Source organism: Festucalex cinctus, chromosome 1 (assembly GCF_051991245.1).
Source record: "Festucalex cinctus isolate MCC-2025b chromosome 1, RoL_Fcin_1.0, whole genome shotgun sequence".
NCBI lineage: Eukaryota > Metazoa > Chordata > Actinopteri > Syngnathiformes > Syngnathidae > Festucalex > Festucalex cinctus.
This window is the reverse complement of record NC_135411.1, coordinates 32,515,523-32,542,189: the sequence shown is the minus strand read 5'-3', so window position 1 is coordinate 32,542,189 and position 26,667 is coordinate 32,515,523. Positions and strand designations below refer to the sequence as shown.

The 26,667-nt window shown below is 39.7% G+C and overlaps 2 protein-coding genes across 2 annotated transcripts; both read left to right on the top strand.

Annotated features, from left to right (window-relative positions):
- Positions 1-738: 738 nt before the first annotated feature.
- cdipt (CDP-diacylglycerol--inositol 3-phosphatidyltransferase (phosphatidylinositol synthase)) lies at positions 739-11,556 on the top strand. Its single transcript, XM_077530654.1, has 6 exons — positions 739-921; positions 3,821-3,955; positions 5,859-6,012; positions 6,094-6,175; positions 7,714-7,795; positions 9,319-11,556. Exons 1-6 carry the CDS (start codon positions 879-881, stop codon positions 9,462-9,464), a joined length of 642 nt encoding a protein of 213 aa, XP_077386780.1. The 5' UTR covers positions 739-878; the 3' UTR covers positions 9,465-11,556.
- A 533-nt stretch (positions 11,557-12,089) lies between these two features.
- Positions 12,090-26,653, top strand: maza (MYC-associated zinc finger protein a (purine-binding transcription factor)). Its single transcript, XM_077530598.1, has 7 exons — positions 12,090-13,306; positions 15,562-15,712; positions 15,806-16,176; positions 18,276-18,553; positions 18,662-18,725; positions 18,796-18,967; positions 19,795-26,653. Exons 1-7 carry the CDS (start codon positions 13,274-13,276, stop codon positions 20,100-20,102), a joined length of 1,377 nt encoding a protein of 458 aa, XP_077386724.1. The 5' UTR covers positions 12,090-13,273; the 3' UTR covers positions 20,103-26,653.
- Positions 26,654-26,667: the final 14 nt, after the last annotated feature.

Below are 26,667 nucleotides of genomic sequence, written 5' to 3'. Positions count from 1 at the left end.
CATTTCTGATTACTTGCAAAACTTCATTTTATACTGTGCAAACAAACGGCGGATTGTATTGCTTTTGCATGTGACGATCACACAAACCACACAGATTTCTCATCACATTTTAAAATCAAAGTAATCCTCACAAATCGAATTACAACGGAATTGTCAATTACGCCAAATAAAACTTTGTTTTGATTGTATCAATAAAAGTTACATAAAAATACAATTCAGCTACTTTAAGCTTTAAGTCGTGTGTGTATATATATATATATATATATACATACATAATATATATGACAACCAGTCCAAGGTGTACCCCGCCTACTGCCCAAAGCCAGCTGAAATAGGCTCCACCACCCCCTCGCGACCCTTGTGAGGAATAAGCGGTCAAGAAAATGGATGGATGGATGGATGGATATACAGTATATGAGTCAACATCGTTTCTTGTCCGGTTCAAACTGGTGACGATGAAGCTAAAAATAGACCGGTGGAGTTTAAAGGTGATGTGCCGATGTGACGTCACAACAGCCGCCCCATCAAGTTCCCACAGTGATACCGGAAATACAACCATCCAAAATAAACAATTACATATCTCCCCGAAATTAGTCAGCTAAAATGTCTGATTCTTTTTTATGAATATTTGTTAATTTGTCAAGTAAAAACATTATCAGTTGTTAAAAAGAGTAGTTTGTCGAGTGCTTCGTTTGAATCTGTGGTGAACCATAAAATACCGGAAATGGTCGTCTGGTTTGAAGACTTGAGGCGGTAACTTGACGAAAACCTTCTACTTGAGGAAGTCGACAGTGAGATAATTTCTACGAGATTTCCACAACAATCTCGGAGGGGGGAAAATAATCACTTTTACCTCTAGACGACCTCCAAACGTAAAGATGGCACAAGAAAATATTTTTCTCTTCGTTCCTAATCTAATCGGTGAGTTTGTGACGGGGTCACCGGCGGTTAGCTGCCAAGCTAACTGCTGTCGATTGCTAGTGAAAGGCAAATAAATATTACAACACATTTTATAAATGTTACATTATTTACTTAACTCATTAGAGATAGCTCCGCAAGAGTCCTTCACGCTGGATACAAGCCTTACTTTATCATTAAAGGGACTATAATCCACCACTTCCAAGGGAGTTCTTGAAAATAATTAGTGAAACTTATTTAAGACATGTCCACGAATTTATGTCTAGCAACATTTACTAAATTTAAGTCTTCTTAAGATATAATTTAAAATTATTTGTATGTACTTAATGCAAATCTTTATCTATTTTTGATTTTGGTTATATTATATTATATTATATTATCCATCCATCCATCTTCTTGGTCGCTTATTCCTCACAAGGGTCGCTGGAGCCTATCTCAGCTGGCTTCGGGCAGTAGGCGGGGTACACCCTGGACTGGCTGCCAGCCAATCGCAGGGCACACAGAGACGAACAACCATCCACACTAGGGACAATTCGGAGCTCCCAATTAACCTGCCAAGCATGTCTTTGGAATGTGGGAGGAACCGGAGTACCCGGAGAAGACCCATGCAGGCACGGGGAGAACTCCACCCAGGACTGCCGGAGCCTGTGCCGCCTATATTATATTATATTATATTATATTATATTATATTATATTATATTATATTATATTATATTATATTATATTATATTATATTATATTATATTATATTATATTATATTATATTATATTATATTATATTACATTACATTACATTACATTATCTGCGATTGTTTCAGTCCAGGGTGTCCCCCGCCTACTGCCCAGAGCCAGCTGAGATAGGCGCCAGCACCCCCCGCGACCATTGTGAGGAATAAGCGGTCAAGAAAATGGATGGATGGATATTATATTTAGTGCTGTCAAAGTTAAAGCGTTAACTAATTAATTAACCACAAATATTTTTTCGTATTAATCATTGTATCTCCACAGATTAATCACATTATTAATTTTGACCGCAGATGATCCGACAGTGGATGGTTACGTTAAAGGTAGCTGTTGGAGTTTGAGCAATAAACATAATTACATGCATTAAATTAAAGCATTTAATAAATGTTTACATATGCCGTAGGTTATTTTTTTCCCCATTTTAAATTATGCAAACAATTAATTGATTAGAAAAAGGAGGATGAGCGTGTGCAGTGAATATACATTTTTGAAGACATCCTCGTAACATTAAATGTCGAAAAAATTAACACAACAGGTGCGCTTCAAATTTAGCTGGCAAAATATGCTGGGAAAAAAGCATTTTTAAGTCAGTGATTAATCAAAATTATAAGATGTGATTAATGTGATTAAAACATTTAATCGTTCGACAGCTCTAATTATATTATATGTTTGCTGCCTAGGGTTATAATAGTTTTGAAATTTTAGTTGTTTTGAGTTTTACTTTTTAAAGGTAGCTAGTTTTAATTAGTTTTTGGGGTGGTTCTGTTAGTTTTGATTAGTTTTAGCTATTTAAAAAAAAAATGCTGTTTTAGTTAGTTTTAGTATTAGTTTTGTTTTTTACATTTTTTTTTAATGTGTTTTACTTGTGCGCAATATTTAATAAACACCATGGTAAAATGAAAAAAAGTAACTTAATTTCTTACCTAGTGTTGCATTTCGGCTGAGTTAAATGAAAAAAAAAACAGACAAGCCGAGCCAGTGGAGCCAAAAGTCCAGCACACAAAATTGTCGCCTAGGAGTGATGTCATCTGAAGGTGCTCTTCTATTGGCTGCTGCTAGATGATGTCACTTCTGTGTGACACACCTTCAAGTGTCCTTATTCCGGTTAAATAAATATACTTACAATTACATTAAAAATAATCACCAAAGGCTTATGCATTAAATTAATTACCAAAGACTAACCGTGTGTCCAGATTCATAAGGCTGGGTCCTCCAAATGCCAAATTTGTCGGCTGCATGACGTCACTCCCGGTGCAACTCGACAGCACGCACGGACTTACACATGAATGGACTGTCGGTCAATGCACTACCGACAAGCAGCATTGACAATCCATTCTTCATGTGTTATCGTAATCATGTAATACAATGCAGCCGACAAATTCGGCCTTCGTTGGACCCAGCCTTTGGACACAAGCTAAAACAAAGGACATTTTTGCTACAATTATAGTTAGATTTAGTTAGTTTTGTAAACATAAAACGTAGATTGCTAGTTTTGTTTTTTAAAAAGCATTTTCGTTATTTTATTTCGTTAACGAAATTGTTTTATGAATTTTAGTTTAATTTTTTTTCGTTAGTTTTCGTTAACTAAAATGACCTTGTTGCTGACAAAAATTCGATTAGTCTTTTAGAGTCCTTTAACTTAAAATTGTTTCAAATTCTCTGATTTCGGCCTTTCATCAGAAACTAGTCTCTGATTTCTGTAGTCATCCATGAAAGCACACGGAATATCTTTGCGGCAAATAAAAATAAGACATTTGCAAAGAGTGAACATTTTTGCCTATTTTTATGATGAGTGTTATAAATTAAACCAGGAATTGTCAGTTAGAAATAATGACCTGCATTAGAATGAAAGGATGGAAATGAAGCAATATTTTTTCATATGATTCATTCACTAATTGGAAAAAAAATAACAATTAATAATTAAAGTAATTGTTAATTGCAGCTCTAGTTACTACTGTCATGTCATTTGTTGACGAAGAATGTATTATGTTGTACAGAAAGGGTGAAAAGTAAGTTTATTTAAAAAAATATCTGTAACTAATTCAGCATTGAGCGTGTCTTATTCTATCAGAATAAGTCCCCCACCACACTCCCCTCAGAGCTGTTGCCGCAGACAAGTTATATTGTTTGCCTTCAATTCCTGGAAATGTGTTTGTAGGTTATGCGCGCATCGTGCTGGCGCTGGTGTCCTTTTTCCTGATGCCTTGCTGCCCGTTTCCTGCCTGTTTCTGCTACATGCTCAGCAGCCTGCTGGATGCCTTTGATGGCCACGCTGCACGAGCGCTCAACCAGTGTATGTATTCCCTACTAGTCACTAAGAGGCAATCATTATTTCTATAATATGATGATGATCCATTAATTAGAGTGTATTGGAAAGGGTTTTGACATGGTGTCTACTTAATACGCTTGGCAAAAGCAGCCTATTTTCCACATATTGGAAATATTCGACCTGAGATGAGAGAGGAGCGCAAACGTTTATTGGCTGTTTTCTGGTGTTAACTTGCTCAACGCTTTAATTGCTCATTTGGTAACAATGGTGTTTATGATCGTCCATTTTTTTGCCTCATGTTGACGATGAAGACAACTGATTGTAGGATAATGTCGGCGATGTTGAAGATGATGAAATAATATGAAAACACTGATGATGATGATGACTATCAAGGTGTTGTAAATAGTGTTGTTCCGATACGTTTTTTTGGCTCCCGATACCGATACCGATACCGATACCCAGCTTTGCAGTATCGGCCGATACCGATACCATACTTAAGGTTTTTTTTCCTCAACATAAAAAAGTTGTCCTGCCATTGGTTCAGAGCATTCAAGGGCCAATAGGATATCTTAGATCGGCATGCAGTGAACATGTCACATACCAGTGAATGTCATGCACCAGCAAGACACAAGATGCTGCATCCAAAATCCTATATTAGCGTTGGAATTAATGGTATCGGCATGTTACTTGTGAGTAGTCACCGATGCCGATACCACTGTTTTAATGCAGTATCGGCACCTCTGCCGATACCAGTTTCAGTATCGGAACAACACTAGTTGTAAATGATGACAATGTTGTGAGCACATAGATGATGATAATGTTCGATACCACTGTTTTTCAGACCGATAACTAGGGGTGTTAAAAAAAAAATCGATTCGGCGATATATCGCGATACTACATCGCGCGATTCTCGAATCGATTCAAAAAGGGCAGAATCGATTTTTTTTTTTTTTTTTTTTTTTTTTTTTTAGGATTCACACCTTGAGCATGGAAGAATGTTATATGAACGGAACATTAAGCCTTAATATTTTATTTTAATGCTGTTCAAACATGAAACAGATTACAACCTCTATAAGACTGAAATTTCAGATAAATAAATAATACATTTTCATATAAATCTTACACTCTACAAGCTTACTGATTAGTATTTTCTAAATTTGAATGAAAAAAAATCGCAACAATCGACTTATAAATTCGTATCGGGATTAATCGGTATCGAATCGAATCGTGACCTGTGAATCGTGATACGAATCGAATCGTCAGGTACTAGGCAATTCACACCCCTACTGATAACAGTATTGAGTAGTCATTGATCGTGATACCAATTACCAGTAGCAGTAGTACTTTGGATACATAAAATTTCCCCCCAAAAAACAATAACAGATCATTTTCAAGCTCGACCTATATATCCCAATATTGCATTTCCCCCTTAAATTGTATGAAATTACTGGCTATTTTCTAATTTTGAGTTTCCGTCCTGATTATAAAATGGCCACAAAAGGGTGCCTCCTTGAAGTAAGGCCTGGTATCAGTACTCACCCTTCCCTAATAATGATTACGATGATGTCAGTAATGTTGTTGACGAAGATGATTACGACCAAGGGTGATAAAGATGATGTGAATTGACTTTGATGATAATGATGATGGTGACATTCTCATTATCATAGTCCTTTTTGCCACCATCTTGACAATAACGATGATGTTAATGAGGATGATGATGACGGACAGTGATGTTAAAATGTCAATATTGATGATGAAGATGATGTAGGTGATGTTAACGGCAACCTTGATGATACAATGATGGTGAAGTCGTCGTCACATCGCCACCATCTTTGATGATGATGATGAACATAATGATGCTGATGTTAATAACAAAATTCTGACGATGATGATGACGACGATATTATGGTGTCGGGCGTGTTGGCAGCGACGCAGTTTGGCGCCATGCTGGACATGCTGACGGACCGCTGCGCCACCATGTGCCTGCTGGTCAACCTGGCATTGCTGTACCCGGCGTACACGTTCCTGTTCCAGCTCAGCATGTGCTTGGACATCGCCAGCCACTGGCTGCACCTGCACAGGTGACGCGCTGCCTTTTGGCTGGTCCCGCCTCTTCCTGCCTGCCGCCCTTGCTAACTGAGCGTGTGCGTGCGTGTGTGCAGCTCCATGGTGAAGGGCTCCACCAGTCACAAGAGCATTGACCTCTCTGGAAATCCGCTGCTGCGCGTCTACTACACGAACAAGGTCACATTTGGAACTTCTTACCACTTTGGACTCTTCTTGTATGTCCTGTACCACGAACCGTATTTAAAAAAACCCCAAACATATTCCTTAGAATGAGTATTACTTCACACCCTTTCCAGAGTTCCAGCATCAGTGTGCACGCATCAAGTGGTGACACGTTATGTGTGCATCAGTGATAATTTCGTCAACTAAAAATTTTTGTCAGCTTGAAACCGATCACTTTTGAAACCGGGCTCCAGAGTGGAAAGATTTCAAAACGCGCCCCGTACGTTCCAGTGTGGACACCATAGCAGGATAGCTACTTCTCTGGTGATGACGAAATTTTCCCGTGACTGCACACAAACTGCTAGTCTGGCAACAACAATGGCGGATAGCCGTGTCGTCGTCATTTTGCGCAACCTCCTTAGCTTGTTTATGCTTTTACAGCAAAATGTTTTGCGTGATGTTGTACTTGAATCACCCGGCATTGTAACTTCTCCTGTGTTGTGTTCGTCTCACTGATCTGTATATCTTACTGGATGGCCGATAGCCCATACACGCCCGTGCAAGTCGTTGAAGCCACAGGGCAGCCATTTTACTCATCCCATCCCGCGAGCAGATTACTGTTTAAACTAAACTAGATTTTGCGGAGTCATCTTTTGTTGAATTACAGTTACAATTCTTTAATAATATACAAGTTTCCTCCTGTAAACATCATTAAGCATATAATTCATACATGTATTTAAGGCAAGTTGTAAAATGTCCGAAGTCCTCTTGTTTATGTTTGACAAATTCAAAACATCATAAATCATGCTGTTTCTACTAAGTACTGTCTCAAGTGTTCTCTAATTTCAATACTGTAAATGTATAGGATTGTATGCCGAGAAATGTTTCGGAGGAGTAATATGGCGGTTTCAAAAGTCTTGGCCTATCGGCTATTCAGATCAGTGATTCTTCTTCTTCGCTGATTCTTGACGCTTTCCGTTAACTCCCTGTACCAGTGCTACAGCGCCACTCCAGACTTGGCATAAAATGAAAACAACACAACAACACAATGCGGTTGGAAGAAAAGAAGCACTCAGTCACTGTTCAGTGTTCACTGCACTTTATTTAATGTTCAAACATGTTTACATTGTGCAGCTGTGTGAGTGTGCAGCTGTAAGATTAATCTCAAGCAATTATGCACTTTTTAGGTGGAAACTAAGTTATATTATTGTCAGTTCAACATGTTTTATTGAAACAATTAATAAAGCCACTGGTGTATTAAATGTGTTAAACTACAGTTACAAATAGGTGTGTTATAATATTCTGTATAAAAGTTGAAATGTATGCTGAAGGAAAATATCGACTAAACTGTCAATTTAGGCGACTGAAATTGCTCTTTCTTTGGTCAGCTAAGATTTGATTAAAACTAAAATACAGTCGGATAACTAAATTATGACTAAAACTTTAATTAATTTTAGTCAAAAGGCTATAACAAAACCAAAATGATTATTATTATTATTATTGTTTTTGGGTTTTTTTTGGGCCAAAATCAACACTGGTGCACGTGTATGCAGGTGGTTCTGTTCGTGATGTGTATGGGCAACGAGCTCTTCTTCTGCCTGCTGTACATCTTGCATCACATGGAACAACCAAGTGGTAACTTTTTCACACATCCTCAGCATCCTCTTTGTGTGTAGTGTATTGTCGTGTTTATCCATGTGTGTAGTAACCAGGGCCGGATTGGGACTCATTTTCAGCCCTGGAGTTTCAAGGCTCAGACCAGCCCATTTTAGTTCACATTTTAATGAACATACACAATTTAAAACAGTTCAAATGTAAAAATAGATGAGCATTCCCTCCAATATTATTCATATTGCATTTGATCAAAAATGTAATTTACAATTGAATGCTATTACAAGAGCATGGTCTTTGTTTATTTGAACATAAAATGGGCAAAGAAAGGCCAAAAAGAAACCAATAAGCAAATGTACAATAAATGGGATAAGACATTTTACACCACAAGATACATGAAGAGAAACTAGCTAGATTAAGACACCTAACACTGTACTTCCTGTTAGTACTCTTATTTTGAAATGTGTTCTCACCACTTCTGGTGCACACTGCTGAGCTGACTGACGCTAACTTGAAGGGAGTAATGGTAATCGTAGGAGGGTTTTCCCATCATGCTTTGTTGCTGTTAATAGGAACATGTGTGATTGTATTTTACCTCTTATTCGTGGATTAAAGTTTTTTGCTACTTTTGATATTAATTTATTGTAACTCGGTGACACCCTTAGTAACAAAAGCAGTCAATCAGTGCTATATAATGGCCTGTAAGGGTGAGTGGATTTACAGTTGATTGACAATGAGACAGTCAACGTAAGAGGATGTGAATGCTCTTTATTTACGGACTAATTACGTGTGGGATGCTGCCTGTGCGATTTTGAAACATAAGTTTGGGCTCCTGCCTGTCAATTTGCAGCCTGAAATATAGGATGGCCTACCAGGAATTGTCCCGCCCCTCCAGGTGGCCCAGTCTGGGCCTGGTAGTAACCACGGACTTCCATGAATGGACTGCCAATAAGATCCTCACAGCTTAAGCGAGATGGTAGCCATCTTAAGTTGCCACTTTTACTGACAACATTTGTTACTTTTTTACTGAAAACCGCGTGTTTTACGCAAGGATCCCTGTATGGAGTCATGAGAGCTTCACAAAGAGCCAACTTCACTGTTTGCATGGACCGTCATGCAATGTTTGCATCGATCATTCAGAGTACATTATCTCAATTTTGGTTTACATTTCATAGCAATTTTTTTTCCTGCTGGGCTTTACTTTCACTTGATTGTTGATGGCTCTGACAACATGATGCACAAACCCGGAGATACACCTTATAAGAGAAAATATAGTCATTTTCTTAGCAATGAAATGTACATGTCCCAGATTATTGGTACAACTATGTCATACACGATGGAATTTTCGCCTTAGAGGCAGATAAAAAAAAAAAACGTGAAATCAACATGGAGAAAAACAATGTATTCAAGTTAGGCAACCTTAGTGAATGGCAACATAAAATGTCGCCAGTGGTTTCACTTCGCCCAACAGTGAGTAAGTGGCATTTACAGACCATTCATATGTAAGTGTGATAGTAGCCAGTGTCTGCTTGTTCCGTGTGTTTCAGCGCTGGTGTACTGCGCCCTAGTGGCGAGTGGCGTGGTGTGCGCGCTGAAGTCGGCCATCAGTGTGGTCCACCTGGTGACGGCCTCTCAGAACATGGCCGCCATGGATGTCGCCCAGCGTGCTGCCGCCGCCAGGAAGTCACAGTGAGAGCATCCGTCACGTCGCCGTCTGTTGCGATCCGGAACTCATTCGACCAAATTCGTCCGATTGTCATTCGACACAATCAACATTGCTTATCAGCGTTTTGTTTCTGACTATTGTGTTTTTGTGGGGACCTGGAGGCAGCTCACGTTTATCCCAACCTCACACATGAAACTGTCGTTGGGGGGTGGGGGTGGGGCTAATTGTGGACACAAAATACTTGAGATGAAAGTGAGGCTGAAAACAACGTAATTTGTACATTTAATTGCATTCCCATGAACAGCTTGGATGTCTTGGTAAGCAAATGGATCGCGCCTTGGCAAAAAACTGCAATACAAATTGTCCTGAGAAGGTGCACTCAATTTCCCTACACACCTGTCCAGGAATTTATATTTGTATTCTTTTGTATTTTGGGCACATATATATATATATATATGCAGAGTGATTGAGAAGTAAGTCCCTATTTTAAGTACTTGTAATTTATTTATGAACTATAATACTTCCAAGAAATTAATCTGCTAAACTAGTGTACAGAAAGGAGAATCATCTGTTACGCTTAATAAAAAAAAAGCAAAAAAAAAAGAAGCATAATGTCGTTGACAGGGTCACAAAAGTAGCATCTTTGAACAAAAACAGTGGAGCAACACATGCAGACAGTATTACAATACTCACAGGCAGGTATTCTTTATCCTCTGTGAAGAATAACTAATATTGCAGCACTGATCTGAATATATGACTGGATAGCTGATAGGCCAAGGATTGTGAAGTCGCTAGGCCGCCATATTGCTCCTCCCAAGAAACCTTTCTCGGCATACGATCCTATAATTTTACAGTATCGAAATTGGAGCACATTTGAGACAGGACTTAGTAGAAACAGCATGATTTATGATGTTTTTAATTTTTTAAACAAGATGACTTCAGACACTTTACAACTTGCCTTAAATACATGGATAAATTATATGCTTAATTGTTTACAGGAAGAAACTTGTATATAGTTTTTAAAAGAATTATAACTATAATTCAACAAAAGATGCCTCTGCCAAATCTAATATTGGGGTCTAAGGAATTGAGTGATAAAAGAAAAAGGGGGTCTTAAAAACAGCACATATCGTCCACTTATTTTTTTTATTTTTTTCACTTGTTAAATAGTGACCACCCCGCCACAAAACCCCCACCCCGCCCCCAGCCTTATACTAACTGACTACGAGCTGTATGTGTTTCATCTGTATGTAAACATAGTAGTTTTCTCGTGAGATGGGAGAGCAAGATGGCCGCCTTCTGACTTTTACGGCCTGCATGGACGTGTATGGGCTATCGGCTATCCAGTCATATATTCAGATCAGTGTATTACGGCCACTCACAGGAGTTTCAAGCATCTCCATATAGGGCTGTCTTTATTATACTGCCCCCAGGTGGCAAAGCCAAACACTACAGATACTGTAGAAGGAAGCGTCACAATGTTCATTGAATTGAAACTAAAAATGTGGCAAAAATGGTTTAAAACTTTAAATTATTTAAATTATGCAAAATTAATTTACCTTATGGTTTTATAAAGTAAAATATTATACAGTTATAAAACACATTGAAAGTCTTTTATTATGCTGTAACTGATTAATTTCTCTGGTTTGCTTACGTTTGGGGTGTTCTCACATGTGCTGTTTTTTTAGCATCTAATTTAGCCTTTCCTAATTTAACTTAAAGTTGACGCAACTCACCTCTTCTCACCATAAATTGAACCCAAACGCTCTGCAATCGCTCAGTCGGGTCCGATCATATGAAAACGGAGAATTATGTTGTGCTTCAAAAGTTGCTTCAAAAATATTATGTCGCGAAAAAACTGAATTAAGTTGTGGAGGTTTTTGTGGCACCAAGTATCATTTGTGGGGCTTTTGTTTACACTTGTGCTGCTGTGATTTGTGTCAAACGTGTGATGAAATTTAAGCAACGTGTAGAATGTATTATTAGCAAACACGTGTTTCTTTACTCCTGTAAATTCATTTCAGACAACTAGACTTGTATTTCTGTTCTTTTTTTTGTTTGTTTTTTTGCTTCTGGGTGGTTTGACTACATTGCAAAAATAAAAATAAGGAAGCTGCAATCTGACTTGTGTGGATGATATTTGGATGATGAGACGGATTTAAATTTAAGGCTGCAAAATATCTGCATGTCAAACAATCTCTTGTGTCCAGTTACAAACAAACATGAACTACAGGTGTGAACAATTCAGCCATTAATCTACAACTAATCAATTATGAAATTAATACCTATTCTGATAATCAAATCATTTTGAGACCTTGTCCTTATTTCAGCCTCCCATCAATAAATATTCACAAATTTCTGTCCTTTGCATTGATATTGAAGCTGTTTGAGTATTTATTCTATATCAAAGATAGTGAGCAGAAGATCCATAGGTTACTTGTACGCCCTTTATCCTCTCTAGTTGGACAAATTACAAGAACTGTGTCACAGTGTCTGAATTGTCTTACTCCTGAGGAAAGAGCACACGTCCATGGACCTTAACCTGGAAATTAAGGATATGGAATAAATACTCATAAGCCATGAGAATGGCAAGCTGTTTGAGCAAATCTTATACAGGTATATCCTTTAGATGAGGAGTCTACTACTATTGTGTGATACGTGGCTACTACTAGTTGAACCTTGAAGTCTCATAAGTGACACCAAGGTTTATTTTAGTGGTGTGTTAAAAAAAAAAAAAAAAACTTATAGTAAGACAGTTCTGCTTGTGCCTTAATTGCCTTACTAGTGAGGATAAAGAGTGTACGATAGCTGGACATGACATTTCTATTGGCCGTCACAGAACAACGTATTATTTTATTTGGGGGTACATTTGCCACCATGACAGGGCATCAGGTCGCGCTAATAGTAGCCCGAAGTGGCGTCCTCGTTGCTAAATGTTGACCCACCTAACGACGAGCAGAACTGTGGCTATACAAGCAGCCGAACGGGAAATTTGTGATATTGCGGACGGACACTGGCGTAACCGCAGCGTCTTGCTCGACTTGCTCGCTTCGTCGGAACGTTTAACGTTAGAGCATTGGACTGCTTGAGAATTTTATCGGTTGAAGCGGCGATTCGGTACTGTTTGTTGTCGACAGACACAAAACGGTGGTGGGGGCGGGGGGCTGTCGGTTTGCATCTGTCGAATGTCGGCTTTCATTCGTCGGGAGACGATAGACAACCGTGAGCCAATACTTTCCCTTTAAAGCACAAACGACGCATCGGGACAAGACGAGATAAAAAAGAAAAAGAAAGACTGCGAGGGGGAGGGCGAGAGGGAGAGGGGAAAAAAAGAGAAAGATGTCATCCAGACCATTTAAGCGCCGAGGCGGAGCCAGGGACCGCGGCTGACGGGCAGCGTCCTAGTCGGGGGAGGAGCGCTACTTGAGGCCGAGGCTTGGATCTCGCGCGAAGGCCTCTCATGGAGCTATTGCTAATAAATGTTTATCAGCGTTTCCATCATTTGTGATCATCTTCACCCTCCTCTTTATCACTTTATCGCTAATTCGCATGCAGCATTTTATGACACATTAACAAATTGCAGAAAAGGCACAATTGGAGCAGGAATGACAGCCTGTGTTTTTTTGGCGCATCTAAATTCACCTGCTTTGCGGCAAAATAGTCCAGAAGGAACAGGGAGTTCGATTTAGACAAATGCCGTCCAACGGTGCACGATTGTTTTTACAATTTGTCATTTTTGAGTGACTGAACAGCAAGCGAACGTTTGTTGCTGGTTTGCTCACCGGCCGAGGGAGCATCCAGGCGGCCCGCCGGCTGCAGACTGGCCGCTGAGCAGCATGGACACTTCGTGGAGCAATTTCCTCTTTCAGGTGAGAGCCAAGTGCTTTGTTTCACTATACACTTGGGGGTGGGGGGAGACGGGAAGGGGAGGGGGTCACACGAGGGTCAGGGTCTGCCCCCCCCCCAGCCGCCTCCTGCACAAGGTGTCAGGGGGAGGGAAGGGGTGGGGGGTACACACAATGTCTATCATGGTGCAAAGCGCTAAATACATAAATGTTTACATGGAGTTGTGACAGCACATTAGTCATAGTAGTATCACATATGCACTCTGTAAGCCACTTCATTGGGGACACCAACCAATGCAAGCACTGTGCCATTACTAATATTACTAAATGTTTGTTTCGAGCTTACAACATCAATGACACCATTTGTTTTTCTTTTTTTATCACTAAATACATGGGTTATGAATGTATCATAATGCATTATCTCATACTTTATGACTAAAAGTATCGCTGGCACAGGGGAAAAAGGTGGGAAAACATTAAAATGTGGTAAGTCTTTTAAACAATTACCAGCTACCTCAACACACCACTCTTCTGTCTGTCAAAATAAATACGACTGTCTCGGAAAATTAGAATATTGTGATAAAGTCTTTTATTAAGCAAAAATGCCATACATTTTGGATTCATTACAAATCAACTGAAATATTGCAAGCCTTTAATTGTTTTAATATTGCTGATTATGGCTTTTTTTTTTTTTGGGTCTGAGGAAATATTCTAATATTTTGAGATAGGATATTCGAGTTTCGTTTACGCTGTAAGCCATAATCAGCAATATTAAAATAATAAAAGGCTTGCAATATTTCAGTTGATTTGTAATGAATCCAGAATGTATGACATTTTTTTTAATTGCATTACAGAAAATAAAGAACTTTATCACAATATTCTAATTTTCTGAGACAGTCCTGTACATAAATAAAGCCAACTTCGCCAAGTGAAAACAATTAACATTTAAAAAGACACACATACCTCTGCTAGTGATCTCCGCCTGTCTATTTGGGCTGCACCTAACAATAAATTATTTTAATATTCAATTTGTCAATGATTTTGTTCGGTGAATCAATGAACACATTTTGATTTACATTGTTTTTGAAAAAACAACAACAGGACATTATTTTAAATTGGCAGTGCAGAATATGCACAAACATGAATTGATGTTTCAGTTCCTGGTTTGATCCATAACATCTGTCAGAAAATTGGCAAAAATGTTTGTCATTGTTTTACAAAGTAAAAGCATGTTTGCCTTTTTAATGTTACAGTCAAACCCTGGTTTTCGAACATAATACGTTCCAGATGGCTGTTCTAAAAGCGATTTGTTCGAAATCCAAAACAAATTTTCCCATTATAATTAATGTAAATAATTTTAATCCGTTCCAAGTCTAAAAAAAAACTTTTTCCAAGTTTTTTTTTTTTAAACTATTTTACACCATAAACTGCACTGTATACTGTTTACCAAAAATAAAAAAGGGTAGAAATAGACACTGTTTTACTTAGATATCCTATCTAAAATGATGAAAATAAAACAAAATGCAAACATTTATTTTTTTAAATTCAATAGTTCTGCGCACTACTTTCCTCTTTTCTTCACCAGCTTTACCACTTGCACTTGCTTTCTTTAGACCCATGATTAGGGGCTAATGCCCGATGCAAAACTAAAAAAAAAAACATTTGCGTAAATGACAATGAACAGGTCTGCTTCAAACGAACTTTGAACACGAATGTGCTACGGAGGAAGCAATCCTGGGCATTGAGTTTGCTCGGCTCCCGAGTGAGTCGCGTTCAGGTACGCTCGGCTCCCGAGTGAGTCGCGTTCAGGTACGCTCGGCTTTTTCTCCCGAGTGAGTCGCGTTCAGGTATGCTCGGCTCCCGAGTGAGTCGCGTTCAGGTACGCTCGGCTTTTTCTCCCGAGTGAGTCGCGTTCAGGTATGCGCGGCTTTTTTCAGTTTGGTTGAGAATTTTTGGACGAGTTCTGAGACATAAAATTCTCAAATTTTCTGGTTGAAAACCGATTTGGTTGAGAACAGGTGTTCGAAAACCGAGGTTTGACTGTATTTGTCATATTTTGTAAAAACAAACAATCAGGCTTCTTTCATGGAGGACTACAGAAATCTGAAAATATTTAGTTGACAGAGGCTGAAATTCCGAGAATTTTGACAATTCAATATTAAACATCTCAAACATTTAATTTAATCTCAAAATAATCCTTAATTTCACAATCAATTAGTTGTGGATTGTTGCACCTCTACTATCTGTTAATCTGGATCTAACGGTCTACTTGGCGACAGACGCCGGCGACTCCAGGCCAGCAGGAGGCGCCCCTGCAGGCGGAGCTACTGCCTGAACTGAGCGGTCCGGCCCAAAGTCCGTTGGCCGAGCACCTGGTGGCGCCACCGTCCACCGTGGACACGGCCGCTCTCAGTGAGGAGCCGCTTCCTGGTGAGGGGTTTAAAAAAAAAAAAAAAAAAAGGTACAGTGTCTTGTGTAAATGGCCTTGCTGAATGTAATGTAACTCCCTCCTCTCACCCACAGTGAAAGCATCGCCGCCCAAAGCGCTCCGCCCCGCCCACATCTGCGCCACATGCAACAAGGAGTTCAAGAACAGCTACAACCTGCGGCGCCACCAATCGGTGCACACGGGCATCAAAATGAAGGACCGCGTCGCCTGCGACAAGGACGAGAGTGCCAAGGCACTCCCCAAGCAGAGCATCCCCCTCTCCCTCCTCCAGCTCGCCCTGCCGTCGGAGACCACCGCCCCCGACGCCCTGGACGCCCTCCCGCAATCCGACCAGCAGGTGTCGGTGTCCATCGCCCCGGTGACCATCGCCATGGCGATGCAGCCGCCACCGCAGACCATCCCGTCGGCGGCGGTGGTGGTGGTGGGCGCCGCCGCTGTGGAGCAGGTGAGTAACTTGGACCCGCCCAGCGTTGGTGTAGTACAGGGGTCAGCGACCTTTCCTGTCAAAAGAGCCATTTTTGGCCAAATAGATAACCAAAAATCTGTCTGGAGCTGTAACACATTTGAAGATTGTGATCAAGGAAACAATGTGGTCGTGTTAGTCTAATGTACTGAGGGCCCAAGAGCTAATTAGAGCTGCACCAGAATGGAAAAATATGCTGCATCCAATACGTGATTCATTTTCTTCGACCTTTCGTCTTCTGTTTTTGGATTAGTTTTAGTCATTTTTCAAACATTTTTAGACTTTTCTGCCTTTCTTTCAAATTTCTGACATTTTTGGCAATTTTATGGACGTAATATGCAAATTTTCTGCCTCAATCATCTTTTTTTTTTGTTGTCATTTTATGGCAATTATTTGACATTTTTATCTGCTCTTTTTGTCATCAATTTTCTGACATTTTTGGGCAATATTGCAGACAATTTATGGTAATTTTAATGATTTTTTTTTTCTTTTGTTTTGAGACATTTTATGGTTACTTTTTGAACATTTTCTTTCCTGCCTTTGCTTAAATCAATTTTCTGACATTTCTGGAAATTTTGTGGACATTATAATGTAATTTTGGACATTTTATAGTTATTTTTAAACATCTTCTGTCTTTTTAAATAAATAAATACATTTGCTTCCGTTTTGGGGCAATTTTGTGTACATTTTATAGGCAATTTTTAGGATTTCTTATTTTGTTTATGAACATTTTATAGTTACTTTTTGAACGTTTTCTTTTCTGTGGTTTATTTAATCAATTTTCTGACCTTTTTGGCAATTCTAAAAACATTTTATTGCAATTTTCTGCCTTTCATCTTTTGTTTTTAGCCATTTTATGCTCACCTTGTGGACATTTTTAGGTAATTTTGAAATTTTTTCATCCAAGTTGTGTCTCCCTTTTTTTTTTTGACAACTTAAAATTTTGGACGATGACATTTTTTGAATATTTAAGTATTCATTTTTTTTATTTCGTTTAATTCATTTAATGAATATTATGTCTAAAAAATCTAAAAATAAATATGTCAACAAATATTAATTTACATGTGGATCTCTAAAAACAATTTGTAGAAAAATATTAATTTCTATTAATTGTTTTAGAGATCTACAGGGACTAAAGAGCCACATTTGGCTCCAGAGCAGCAGGTTGCTGACCCCTTGTGTAGTAAAAGGTAGAACCAAATAATTTCTACCAATTAAAGGAGGAAATGGCAGAATTATCAAAGAAAAAATGAAAAGTCAGAAGCAATTCTTAATCAAGCCCTCCCGCTACTTATATACGGCTCGCACGCACACACACGCGCACTAGTTTAATTAAATCATGTTACAATGTGATGAATTTCACATTTGAGCATAAGGGCCAAATTAAAATGTCATACATTTAATGTTATTAGGCGATAAATTTCACATTTTAATTATATATTTCACGTTTTAATTTGGTTAATTTCACTTTATACGATGATATATTTTATATTTAAACATGATAGGTTTTAATTCCGCATTGGGCAAAACAGAACCAAGCAATTCTTTCCGGTTTAGGTCATTGGTGGAGTTGTAAGGATGTACTGGCTGTGTGTCTTCATGTGTGAAACTTAACACGTATCACATTTTAATTTGATCATGTTCCAGCATGAAATTTATCACGCTCAATTTATCACATAACATAACATGCTTGAAACTTAAAAACTTTTTTAAAAAAAACAACAAACAAAAGGTACTCCAGGTGCTGTAATTTGCTGTAATTTGCTCTTGGGTGCCCACTACTGGTCAGAGTGGAATAAACCGGGGCTTAGTTGTCATGTGTCTTGTCCCCCCTCAATACATACATATATAGTCCATGTATACTCTGATATGTAAGATAAATATGAATAAAAGAAACCTTTAATATGTTCCATTCACAATGAAAAAAATATTTTTAAAAGGTATTCATTTTGTCTTATTTTTTTGCTGAGCCATCTACTCAATTTGACTAATACCACTCACTGTGTAATCTACGCCATGTTGTACATAATTACGCAACGTCCATTGCAAATGAAAGTCACCTTTCTGCTTTGCCGCTTCAGAATCCCAGCCCAGTCGCCGTCGCGCCTCCCAATCCCGGTGGCGGCGGCGCCAACCAGGTACGCAAGAACCACGCGTGCGAGGCGTGCGGCAAGGCCTTCCGCGACGTCTACCACCTGAACCGCCACCGGCTGTCGCACTCGGACGAGAAGCCGTACTCGTGTCCCATCTGCCAGCAGCGCTTCAAGAGGAAAGACCGCATGAGCTACCACGTGCGCTCGCACCAGGGCGGCGTGGAGAAGCCCTACGTGTGCCCGCACTGCGCCAAGGCTTTCTCGCGGTGCGCAGCTTCTCGTCTCAGCTGTTGACTTCAGGCTTCTGATTGGCTGAAATGGGTCGCTCTCCGCTTGACGACTCACACGTGAGTTGTGTGTTTGTTTTATTCCAGGCCGGACCACCTCAACAGTCACGTGCGTCAGGTGCACTCCACTGAGAGACCCTTCAAATGCACGGTAATGCGCCCCCCCCTCGCTCGTCCTGATGGTCTCGTCATCTTGTCACCGTCGTGGTCCCCCCCCACAGACGTGCACGTCAGCGTTCGCCACGCGGGACCGCCTGCGGGCGCACCTGATTCGCCACGAGGAGAAGGTGCCATGTCATATCTGCGGGAAGCTCCTGTCGGCGGCGTACATCACGGACCACATGAGGGTCCATAACCAATCACAGCACCACTCCTGCCACCTTTGCAATCGCAGTAAGGCACACGCACACACACAAATACTTGATCTATTCAAATGGGGAAAATCAGTTGTTCTTCTAAATACTCAAGTGATTATGGCCAAAATGATAATTGCAATTATTTTGAGCAACATCCAATGCAAAATCAAACCCCAGAAACTCTGAAAGAATAAATTAAAATGTAAAGATTGCTAACTGAATAAATACGCTATAATGCTATGTTCATACTGCAGGTAAACTGCAATTTTTTTTCTGCTCATATGTGACATGTATCAGATTTTTTTTCCTGTTAACATGAAGAGTAAATCTAACAAAGACTTTTTTTAGTACTGTATGTAGATGACGATGCTTATAGAGATCCGGACGTTGACGTCACGCGTCCCAAAATGGACGTTAGTGCAGCCATTTTGGCATGATAGAAAACGCACCTGTCACTTTGAGTCAATGGCAAACGGCACACTTGAACAATATTGACAGATGTTGTGGACCAGCTGCCACAACAAGAAAAGGCAAAAAATACATATATCACATCTGGAATTGAAATTTCGGTCATAAAACAATAAATTAGTCAAGATGCTCAGGTTGACTTAGAAGTCATCAAAAGGCAACAAACGTCACAACTGGGCAGACATGAAATTATTGGGTTAAGAAAATGTTGTCTTAGCTTACACAAAATCCTTGAAATTTCCACAAAATTTACGTCTCAAGCTTGGCCACTGAATGAACTAAACTCTTAAGTCAAGGTACCACTGTCTTAAATCTCACTCACAGTGGAGTGCATCTGAATTTTAGCCACGGCGTGAAAGGGGTCGTCTCTGACGGCGTGCCGTTTGCGCTTTTCAGGCTTCACCACGCTGACGTACTTGCGAGTGCACGCGCAGAAGCACCACGGCCAGGAGTGGAAGGAGAGCGGCGGCGCCCGTGGCGGCTTCGGCGGCGCGGGGCCCGGCGGGGTGCTCCTGTGCCAGCTGTGCGGCGTGCAGTGCAAGACCACCACCCAGCTGCAGGGCCACATGGGAACGCACGCCAACCAGGCCGAGCCCGACCCCACCGGCGGCCTGAGCGACGCTCCGCCTGGCGATGACGGCAGCGCGGCGGTGGGGCTGTTGGTCACTGACTGCTCCAGCATCAGCGCGCAGACGCACAGCTAGCACGAGCATGTGGGGAACGCTTGAGAACATCACGATGACGTCATGATGATGACCTCTGTGGCTGTTTCGGGAATCATTGTTAATTTACTCATTCCGTATGCCATAATCACTACATATGGATCTTTATATGGTGGACCTGAATAGTTCCTAAAATGTCCACCAAAAATCCCTTTGGAGTGAATGTGGAGTCGGGAATGATGAATGACTACAAATGCAGGTACGAATACTTTCCATCCCCCAACTCAACTAGTCGCTCTATAACCATAGTTGAGTCAACAGTGAGGCGCCAATATACTACATAAATCTTAACTCACTTCAACATAGTTCCTTGGCACCCAAAAGGCAGAGATGAGAAGTGCTTCAGTATTTTTTTTTATCAGTATTTTGTACTTTCCTGAGTATTTATTTGTTAGACTACTTTTTAAGTTTATCCATTACATTTTAACATGAGTATCTACGGAAGAGGATCAGGGCTAGTGAAGAGAGGGAAAAAAAAGTTTGGCAGGATTCTCACTTTATTCTCAGAATTCTCACTTGAAAGTTAGAATTCTGACTTTGAAGTGAGAATTCTAACTTTAATCTTAGAATTCTCACTTTAAACACAGAATTCTGGCTTTAAAGTGAGAATTCTGAGATTAGTCAGAATTCTGACTTTGATCTCAGAATTCTCACTTTAAAGTAGTGTTGTTCCGATACCGTTTTTTGGCCCCATGCCGATTCCGATACCCAGCTTTGCAGTATCGGCCGATGCCAATACCATACCGATACCGAAGTTTTTTTTTTTCTCAACATGAAAAAGCTGTCCTGCCATTGGTTCAGAGCATTCAAGGGCCAATAGGATATCTTAGATCAGCATGCAGTGAGCATGTCACATATCACTGAATGTCGTGCACGAGCAAGACACAAGATGCTGCATCCAAAATCCTATATTAGAGTTGGAATTAATGGTATCGGCATGTTACTTGTGAGTTGTCACTGATACCAATACCACTGTTTTAATGCAGTATCGGCACCTCTGCCAATACCAGTATCAGTATCGGAACAACACTAGTTGTAAATGATGACAAAGTTGTGAGCACATAGATGATGATAATGTTCGATACCACTGTTTTTCAGACCGATACCAGTATCGGTATCGGAACAACACTACTTTAAAGTGAGAATAATAGTTGCACAAATAAAGTCATAATTCTGATTTTAGACTATTCTCAGAATTCTCACTTTAAAGTCAGAATTCTGAGACTAAAGAGAGAATCCTGCCAAACTTTTTTCCTCTCTTCACTGGCCCTAATCCTCCCCTAATCTTTATTCTCAGAATTCTCACTTTAAAATCAGGATTCTCACTTGAAAGTAAGTGAGAATTCTGACTTTGAAGTGAGAATTCTGACTTTAATCTCAGAATTCTGACTTTAAAGTGAGAATTCTCACTTTAATCTCAGAATTCTCACTTTAAAGTTAGAATTATAGTTGCACTAATAGTCAGAATACTGACTTTAGACTATTCTCTGAATTCTCATTTTAAAGTCAGAATACTAAGATTAAAGTGAGAATTCTGAGGGTGAGTATTCTGACTTTAATCTCAGAATTCTGACTTTATTTTCAGAATTCTCACTTTAAAGTAAGAATAATAGTTGCACTAATAAAGTAAAAATTCTGACTTTAGACTTAAATTCTCAGAATTCTCACTTTAAAGTCAGAATTCTGAGATTAAAGTGAGACTTCTGGGAATAAAGTGAGAATCCTGCCAAACTTTTTTTTTTTTTTTTTCTCTCTTCACTGGCCCTAATCCTGTACTTTTTACTCGATACATTGTGAGTGGTTGTTCGTCTGTGTGTGCTCTGGATTGGTTGGCAACCAGTTCAGGGTGTACCCCGCCTACTGCCCGAAGCCAGCTGGGATAGGCTCCAGCACCCCCTGCGACCACCCTTGTGAGAAAAAGCGGCTAAGAAAATGTATGGATGGATTTTCAAAAGAAGGTCGTTACCTTTGTTTTTAAATGCATGAAAATGATTCAAATACTTGACCTGGAAGGAAGAGCAGCCGTCAATGTCTCCTGGCTTTGCCAATCATATGAAGGGGTACATTTCAGCTTGCGATGAGCTGTACGACACACTATCACAGGACGTGCAATTGGCTAGATTAGAGCAACCCGTACATGTGAGGGCAATGCGCGCGACACTACAGAGGGTAATTTCAACTTGATAAGAAGAATGCATCGGCTGGCAACCAGTTCAGGGTATACCCCGCCTACTGCCCGAAGCCAGCTGGGATAGGCTCCAGCGTCCCCTTGCCACCCAGTTCAGAAAATGGATGGATAAGAAGAATGCTGGAGACCTCCAGTCAACAATATGAAAGAAGGTTCAATCATATCAGCGAGGAGTGGACCAGCAACATGAGCGAGTGATACTCAACACTGTCAACTCGATGCAGGGCAAGTCGGAATCAACTGGCCGATGTGTCATCATTTTTGCTCCGTCAGCTATTATTTTTCAAATTGAGGAAACATCCGCTAAAAATACTTTTGACTTCTACTTGTCAAGTACATTTCAGAGCCTGTACTCTCTTACTTTTACTTGAGTAAGTATTTAAGTGAGTACTTTTACCTTTACCAAAGTTTTTTTTTTTTTACACAACTGTACTTTTACTCAAGGAGAAAATGTCAGTACTTTTCCCATCTCTGCCAATATGGTATCAAAGAACTATAATGAAACTCAACTTACTTCAACATACAGTACTTCGTTGGCACCATGATGCCAGAAGAGGGTGCCAAAACACTGTATGAAGCCCCTCAGGTCAACATGGTTCCTTTGCACCAAGATGGTGGCTAAGCACGACAAGAAGCTCCTCAACTCACTTCAACTTAGTTCCATGGCACCAAGATGGTGCGAAAGCATGACACAAAGCTCCTCACTCATTCCGACATACAGTATTTCCTTGGCACCAAGATGCTAGAATATGGTGAAAAAGGACTATGGGAAGCTCCTCAACTAACTTCAACATAGTTCCATGGCACCAAAGGACATCATGAAGCTCAACAAACTTCAACCTAGTTCCTTTGTCCGAATATGACTTTAGATGGTGCCAAAGCTAATAATAAAGGCTAAGTTAAAGAAAATTGATAAATTTTGAACATGTGAGGGAACACATGGAAATCACTTGAGGAAAGAACTGCATACATTGAATGCATACAATGCATGTTTGCATGCGTGAACGATTCGAAACACAGTCACTACATTTGGAATCATCCAACTCCCCAATCACTGCAAAAGAATTCAAGATGCATGGTAGAGACACATTTCAGTCACATCTAAGTAACTTCTACTCACCACATCTTCCCAGAGCACCACAAAGCAACCAATTCAAAATGTGGTGCAGGCCACTACTGTAGAATACTGTATAGTAAAAACATTCATTCCCAATACAGCCACAGATTTCTTGGCTTCATCACGCTTGGCTGAGTGGGAGGGGCCTTTGATGACATCGTTAGGTTGCATCGACATTTGCTGCCAACATTCGGAGCAGAAGACTGAGGCCAAGAAGAGAGTACAAAACATTTTCCAGACTTTGTAAAAATTCCTGTTTTTATCCTAAAACATTCCATGGATTCTCATGTGCGTGTGTGATGCTGCTGGGATTCTTCAGTGACGTCAGTATGTGTGTGGTTAGCGTGCACTTTTTGTATATCGTTGAACGTGCTCATTGATGAATTTGACGTGTACTTTGTAGCTCCCTGCAGTGGTGGAGCTATATGGAAGAACATCTGTGCCATGATAGTTTCAACTGGAATTTCTGATACTGAATTTGCTTACAGTATAATGAGAGCTCTCCAAACATTCAGTTAAAGCAGAAGTCTTCCCCAGAATTTTCTTTGCAATATGTTGTATGTGCCCCCAGTAGTCTAAACACGGCATTCTGATTAATATTGCATATAAATTAAGCAGCGAAATCCACCCATTTTTCTCCAATTCAGGGGGCGGCCATTTTGACACTTGCTTCCGACTGAGGATGAAGTCAAAGTTGTTCAGGACATATGCTGCATTCGATAAATGTGGAAAGTCGGACGTGGCCCACTTAGAATCTCCTCTTTCCGAGGCAAATGTAAACAAGGATGGCTGTTTCCGATTAATTGTTTGTTGTTATGGTTAACGGAGTCACTCCAAATCACACTGTGTCATGTGAAGTTACTTTTGAAAAGCTAAATTTTGAATAACTAAATTAATGGGGCTTTTCCACCGCTGGAACTTTTGGAGAACTTTTCAGTTTACCTTGGTAAAATTCAGTTTGGCCGTTTTTCAACCAACAATAATTACCAGGGTATTTCAATTCCCTAGGGGGGCATCCAAGTACTATCTCGGCAGCAGGGTCTTGCTGAGCCAGACAGGAACTTTGAGGGGGCGGGCTGCAATGACCACAGCTGATTGGTCAAATTGGGGGCATTGTTTTTACATCGGCTGGACTCAATCAAACTCATTTGGATTAATTACCGAGAACTGCAAGACGATGTGGAAACACAAATCATAAATTCCCTGCGGAACTTTTACCACCAAGAACTCCCTTTACCCAGAACTCCAAGTTCCTGGGCTTGTTGGTGGAAAAACGCCTCATGTTCTCATTTAAAAAAAAGAAAAAAAAAAAAAAAGATAATCATGTAAATGAGGTTTTGCCATTCAGGGTCTGTGTCTATCTCAGGAGTTCGCCATCATTGAGTGATGTCAGATTGAAGCCGGCATCTCGGATCTCCGAGTTGTCAGGGGTGACTTCCTGGTATAAGGTCAAACTTCCCATCTTCATTGAATGCAGCATCGGAGAATGACATTGCTGCATTCGAGGATGGTCGGAAGTCGGATTTATACCAATTGGCCTTTCGCAGTTCCAAACTGAAAGCACAAAAACAACCAAAATAGCGGATAGTGAGAAATAGTGTATTATTATTATTATTATTTTTATTATTATTAGTTTGGTCCTCACAACACATTTTGACCTCCAGCAAACTTCTCACAATTTTACTTGATTTATTGTATTTATCTTACTTCATAAGCATTCTATACAGTTCAGTAGTTCACTGTATAATTTCATACAGCGAGATAGTGGCATCCAGTCACATTACGTGACGTTATGTTGAATATTTATGAATGAAGAAAGCTATCTAGTTTTATACTCGAGTAAATTGTGTTTAACCATTCACAGTCTGTGTTTCCGAAGGGGTCGCCATTGTAGGGTGACGTCACATTGTAGTCAGTCGGTGAAGTGGGATTTCCCAGTTCAAGAGGGCGTTCCCATCCACACTTCCTGGTTTGAAGTCGGAAAAGTCAGACTTCCTTTTTTTTTTTTTTTTGAATTGAAACTTTGCATTTCCCACTTTCTTTGAATGCAGCATATGACTCAACTACCTGTGCCCTGAGCAGCTGTGATGTAATTTTCAGTCAACAATCAGCGGCAAAATAGCCCCCCCTTGAGATGGATGAAAACAGGTGCTTTTTTTCTGCTTAACTCTTTCCACAAACACAATATTAATCAGAATACCATGTTTAGACGAGTGGGGATGCAAAGAACATATCGTCACCCTCTTTTTCACACACACACACACACACACACACACACATATATATATATATATATATATATATATATATATATATATATATATATATATATATATTTTAGGGATGGGCGAGTACCAATACCGGGTATCGGGCCGATACCAGCATTTTTTTTCAAGTACTCAAGCACTCGTGACGCCGACAAGTACAAGAGACCGATGCCATGCCGGTGTTGAGTGAGTCCTCCTTGCCTGTAGCTGGCGCTACCATGCAGCAGTTTAACACCATGGCAGATCATGAGGATCACTTCCGGTTTTGTCAACGATGAACCCACAAGCATGTCTGCGTTTTTCACCAAAACTTCACCGGTTTGGAAATACTTCAAAATTTTGCATCCTCAACTAAAAGAGCATTTTTGTGTTTTATTTTGACCGTTAACACTATTAAAGATCGACTGTGCTGTTTTTTTGTCAAAATTAAAGGAAATATTTTTGTTTAAAAATATCTTTTAGTGATTTTTTTATTTATTTATCAAATGTACTACTGTATCGGCACTTGGTATCAGTGAGTACTGAGGGTCTGAGTATCGGTATCGGTCTGAAAAAAGTGGTATCGCACATCCCTAATATATATATATGTATATATATATATATGTATATATATTTTTTGCCTAAATCATCTCCTTATGATTATGTAAACATGTGATGCTGCTGGGATTCTTGCAAATAGCTCAATTTTTTTGTGCTTCCTGAAAAATCTGAAAAGGTGACTGGGGATTATTTTAAGAACGCGTTGATCGTGCAATAAGAATTTTTGGGGGTTGACTTCCCCTTTAAAAACAAAATCATCTCAAAAAGTTCAGTGTAACAAAAATTACATCTGCAAAATTTCTGTTTGCAATGCAATGTAAAAATCATCTAAAAAAATATGTACAAATGTCAACATCTAATAAAAAAAAATGGTATTAAATAATTAAACATTGGAAAAAATAAGTGAAAAGGTCTGTATAAAATATGCAAAAAGGA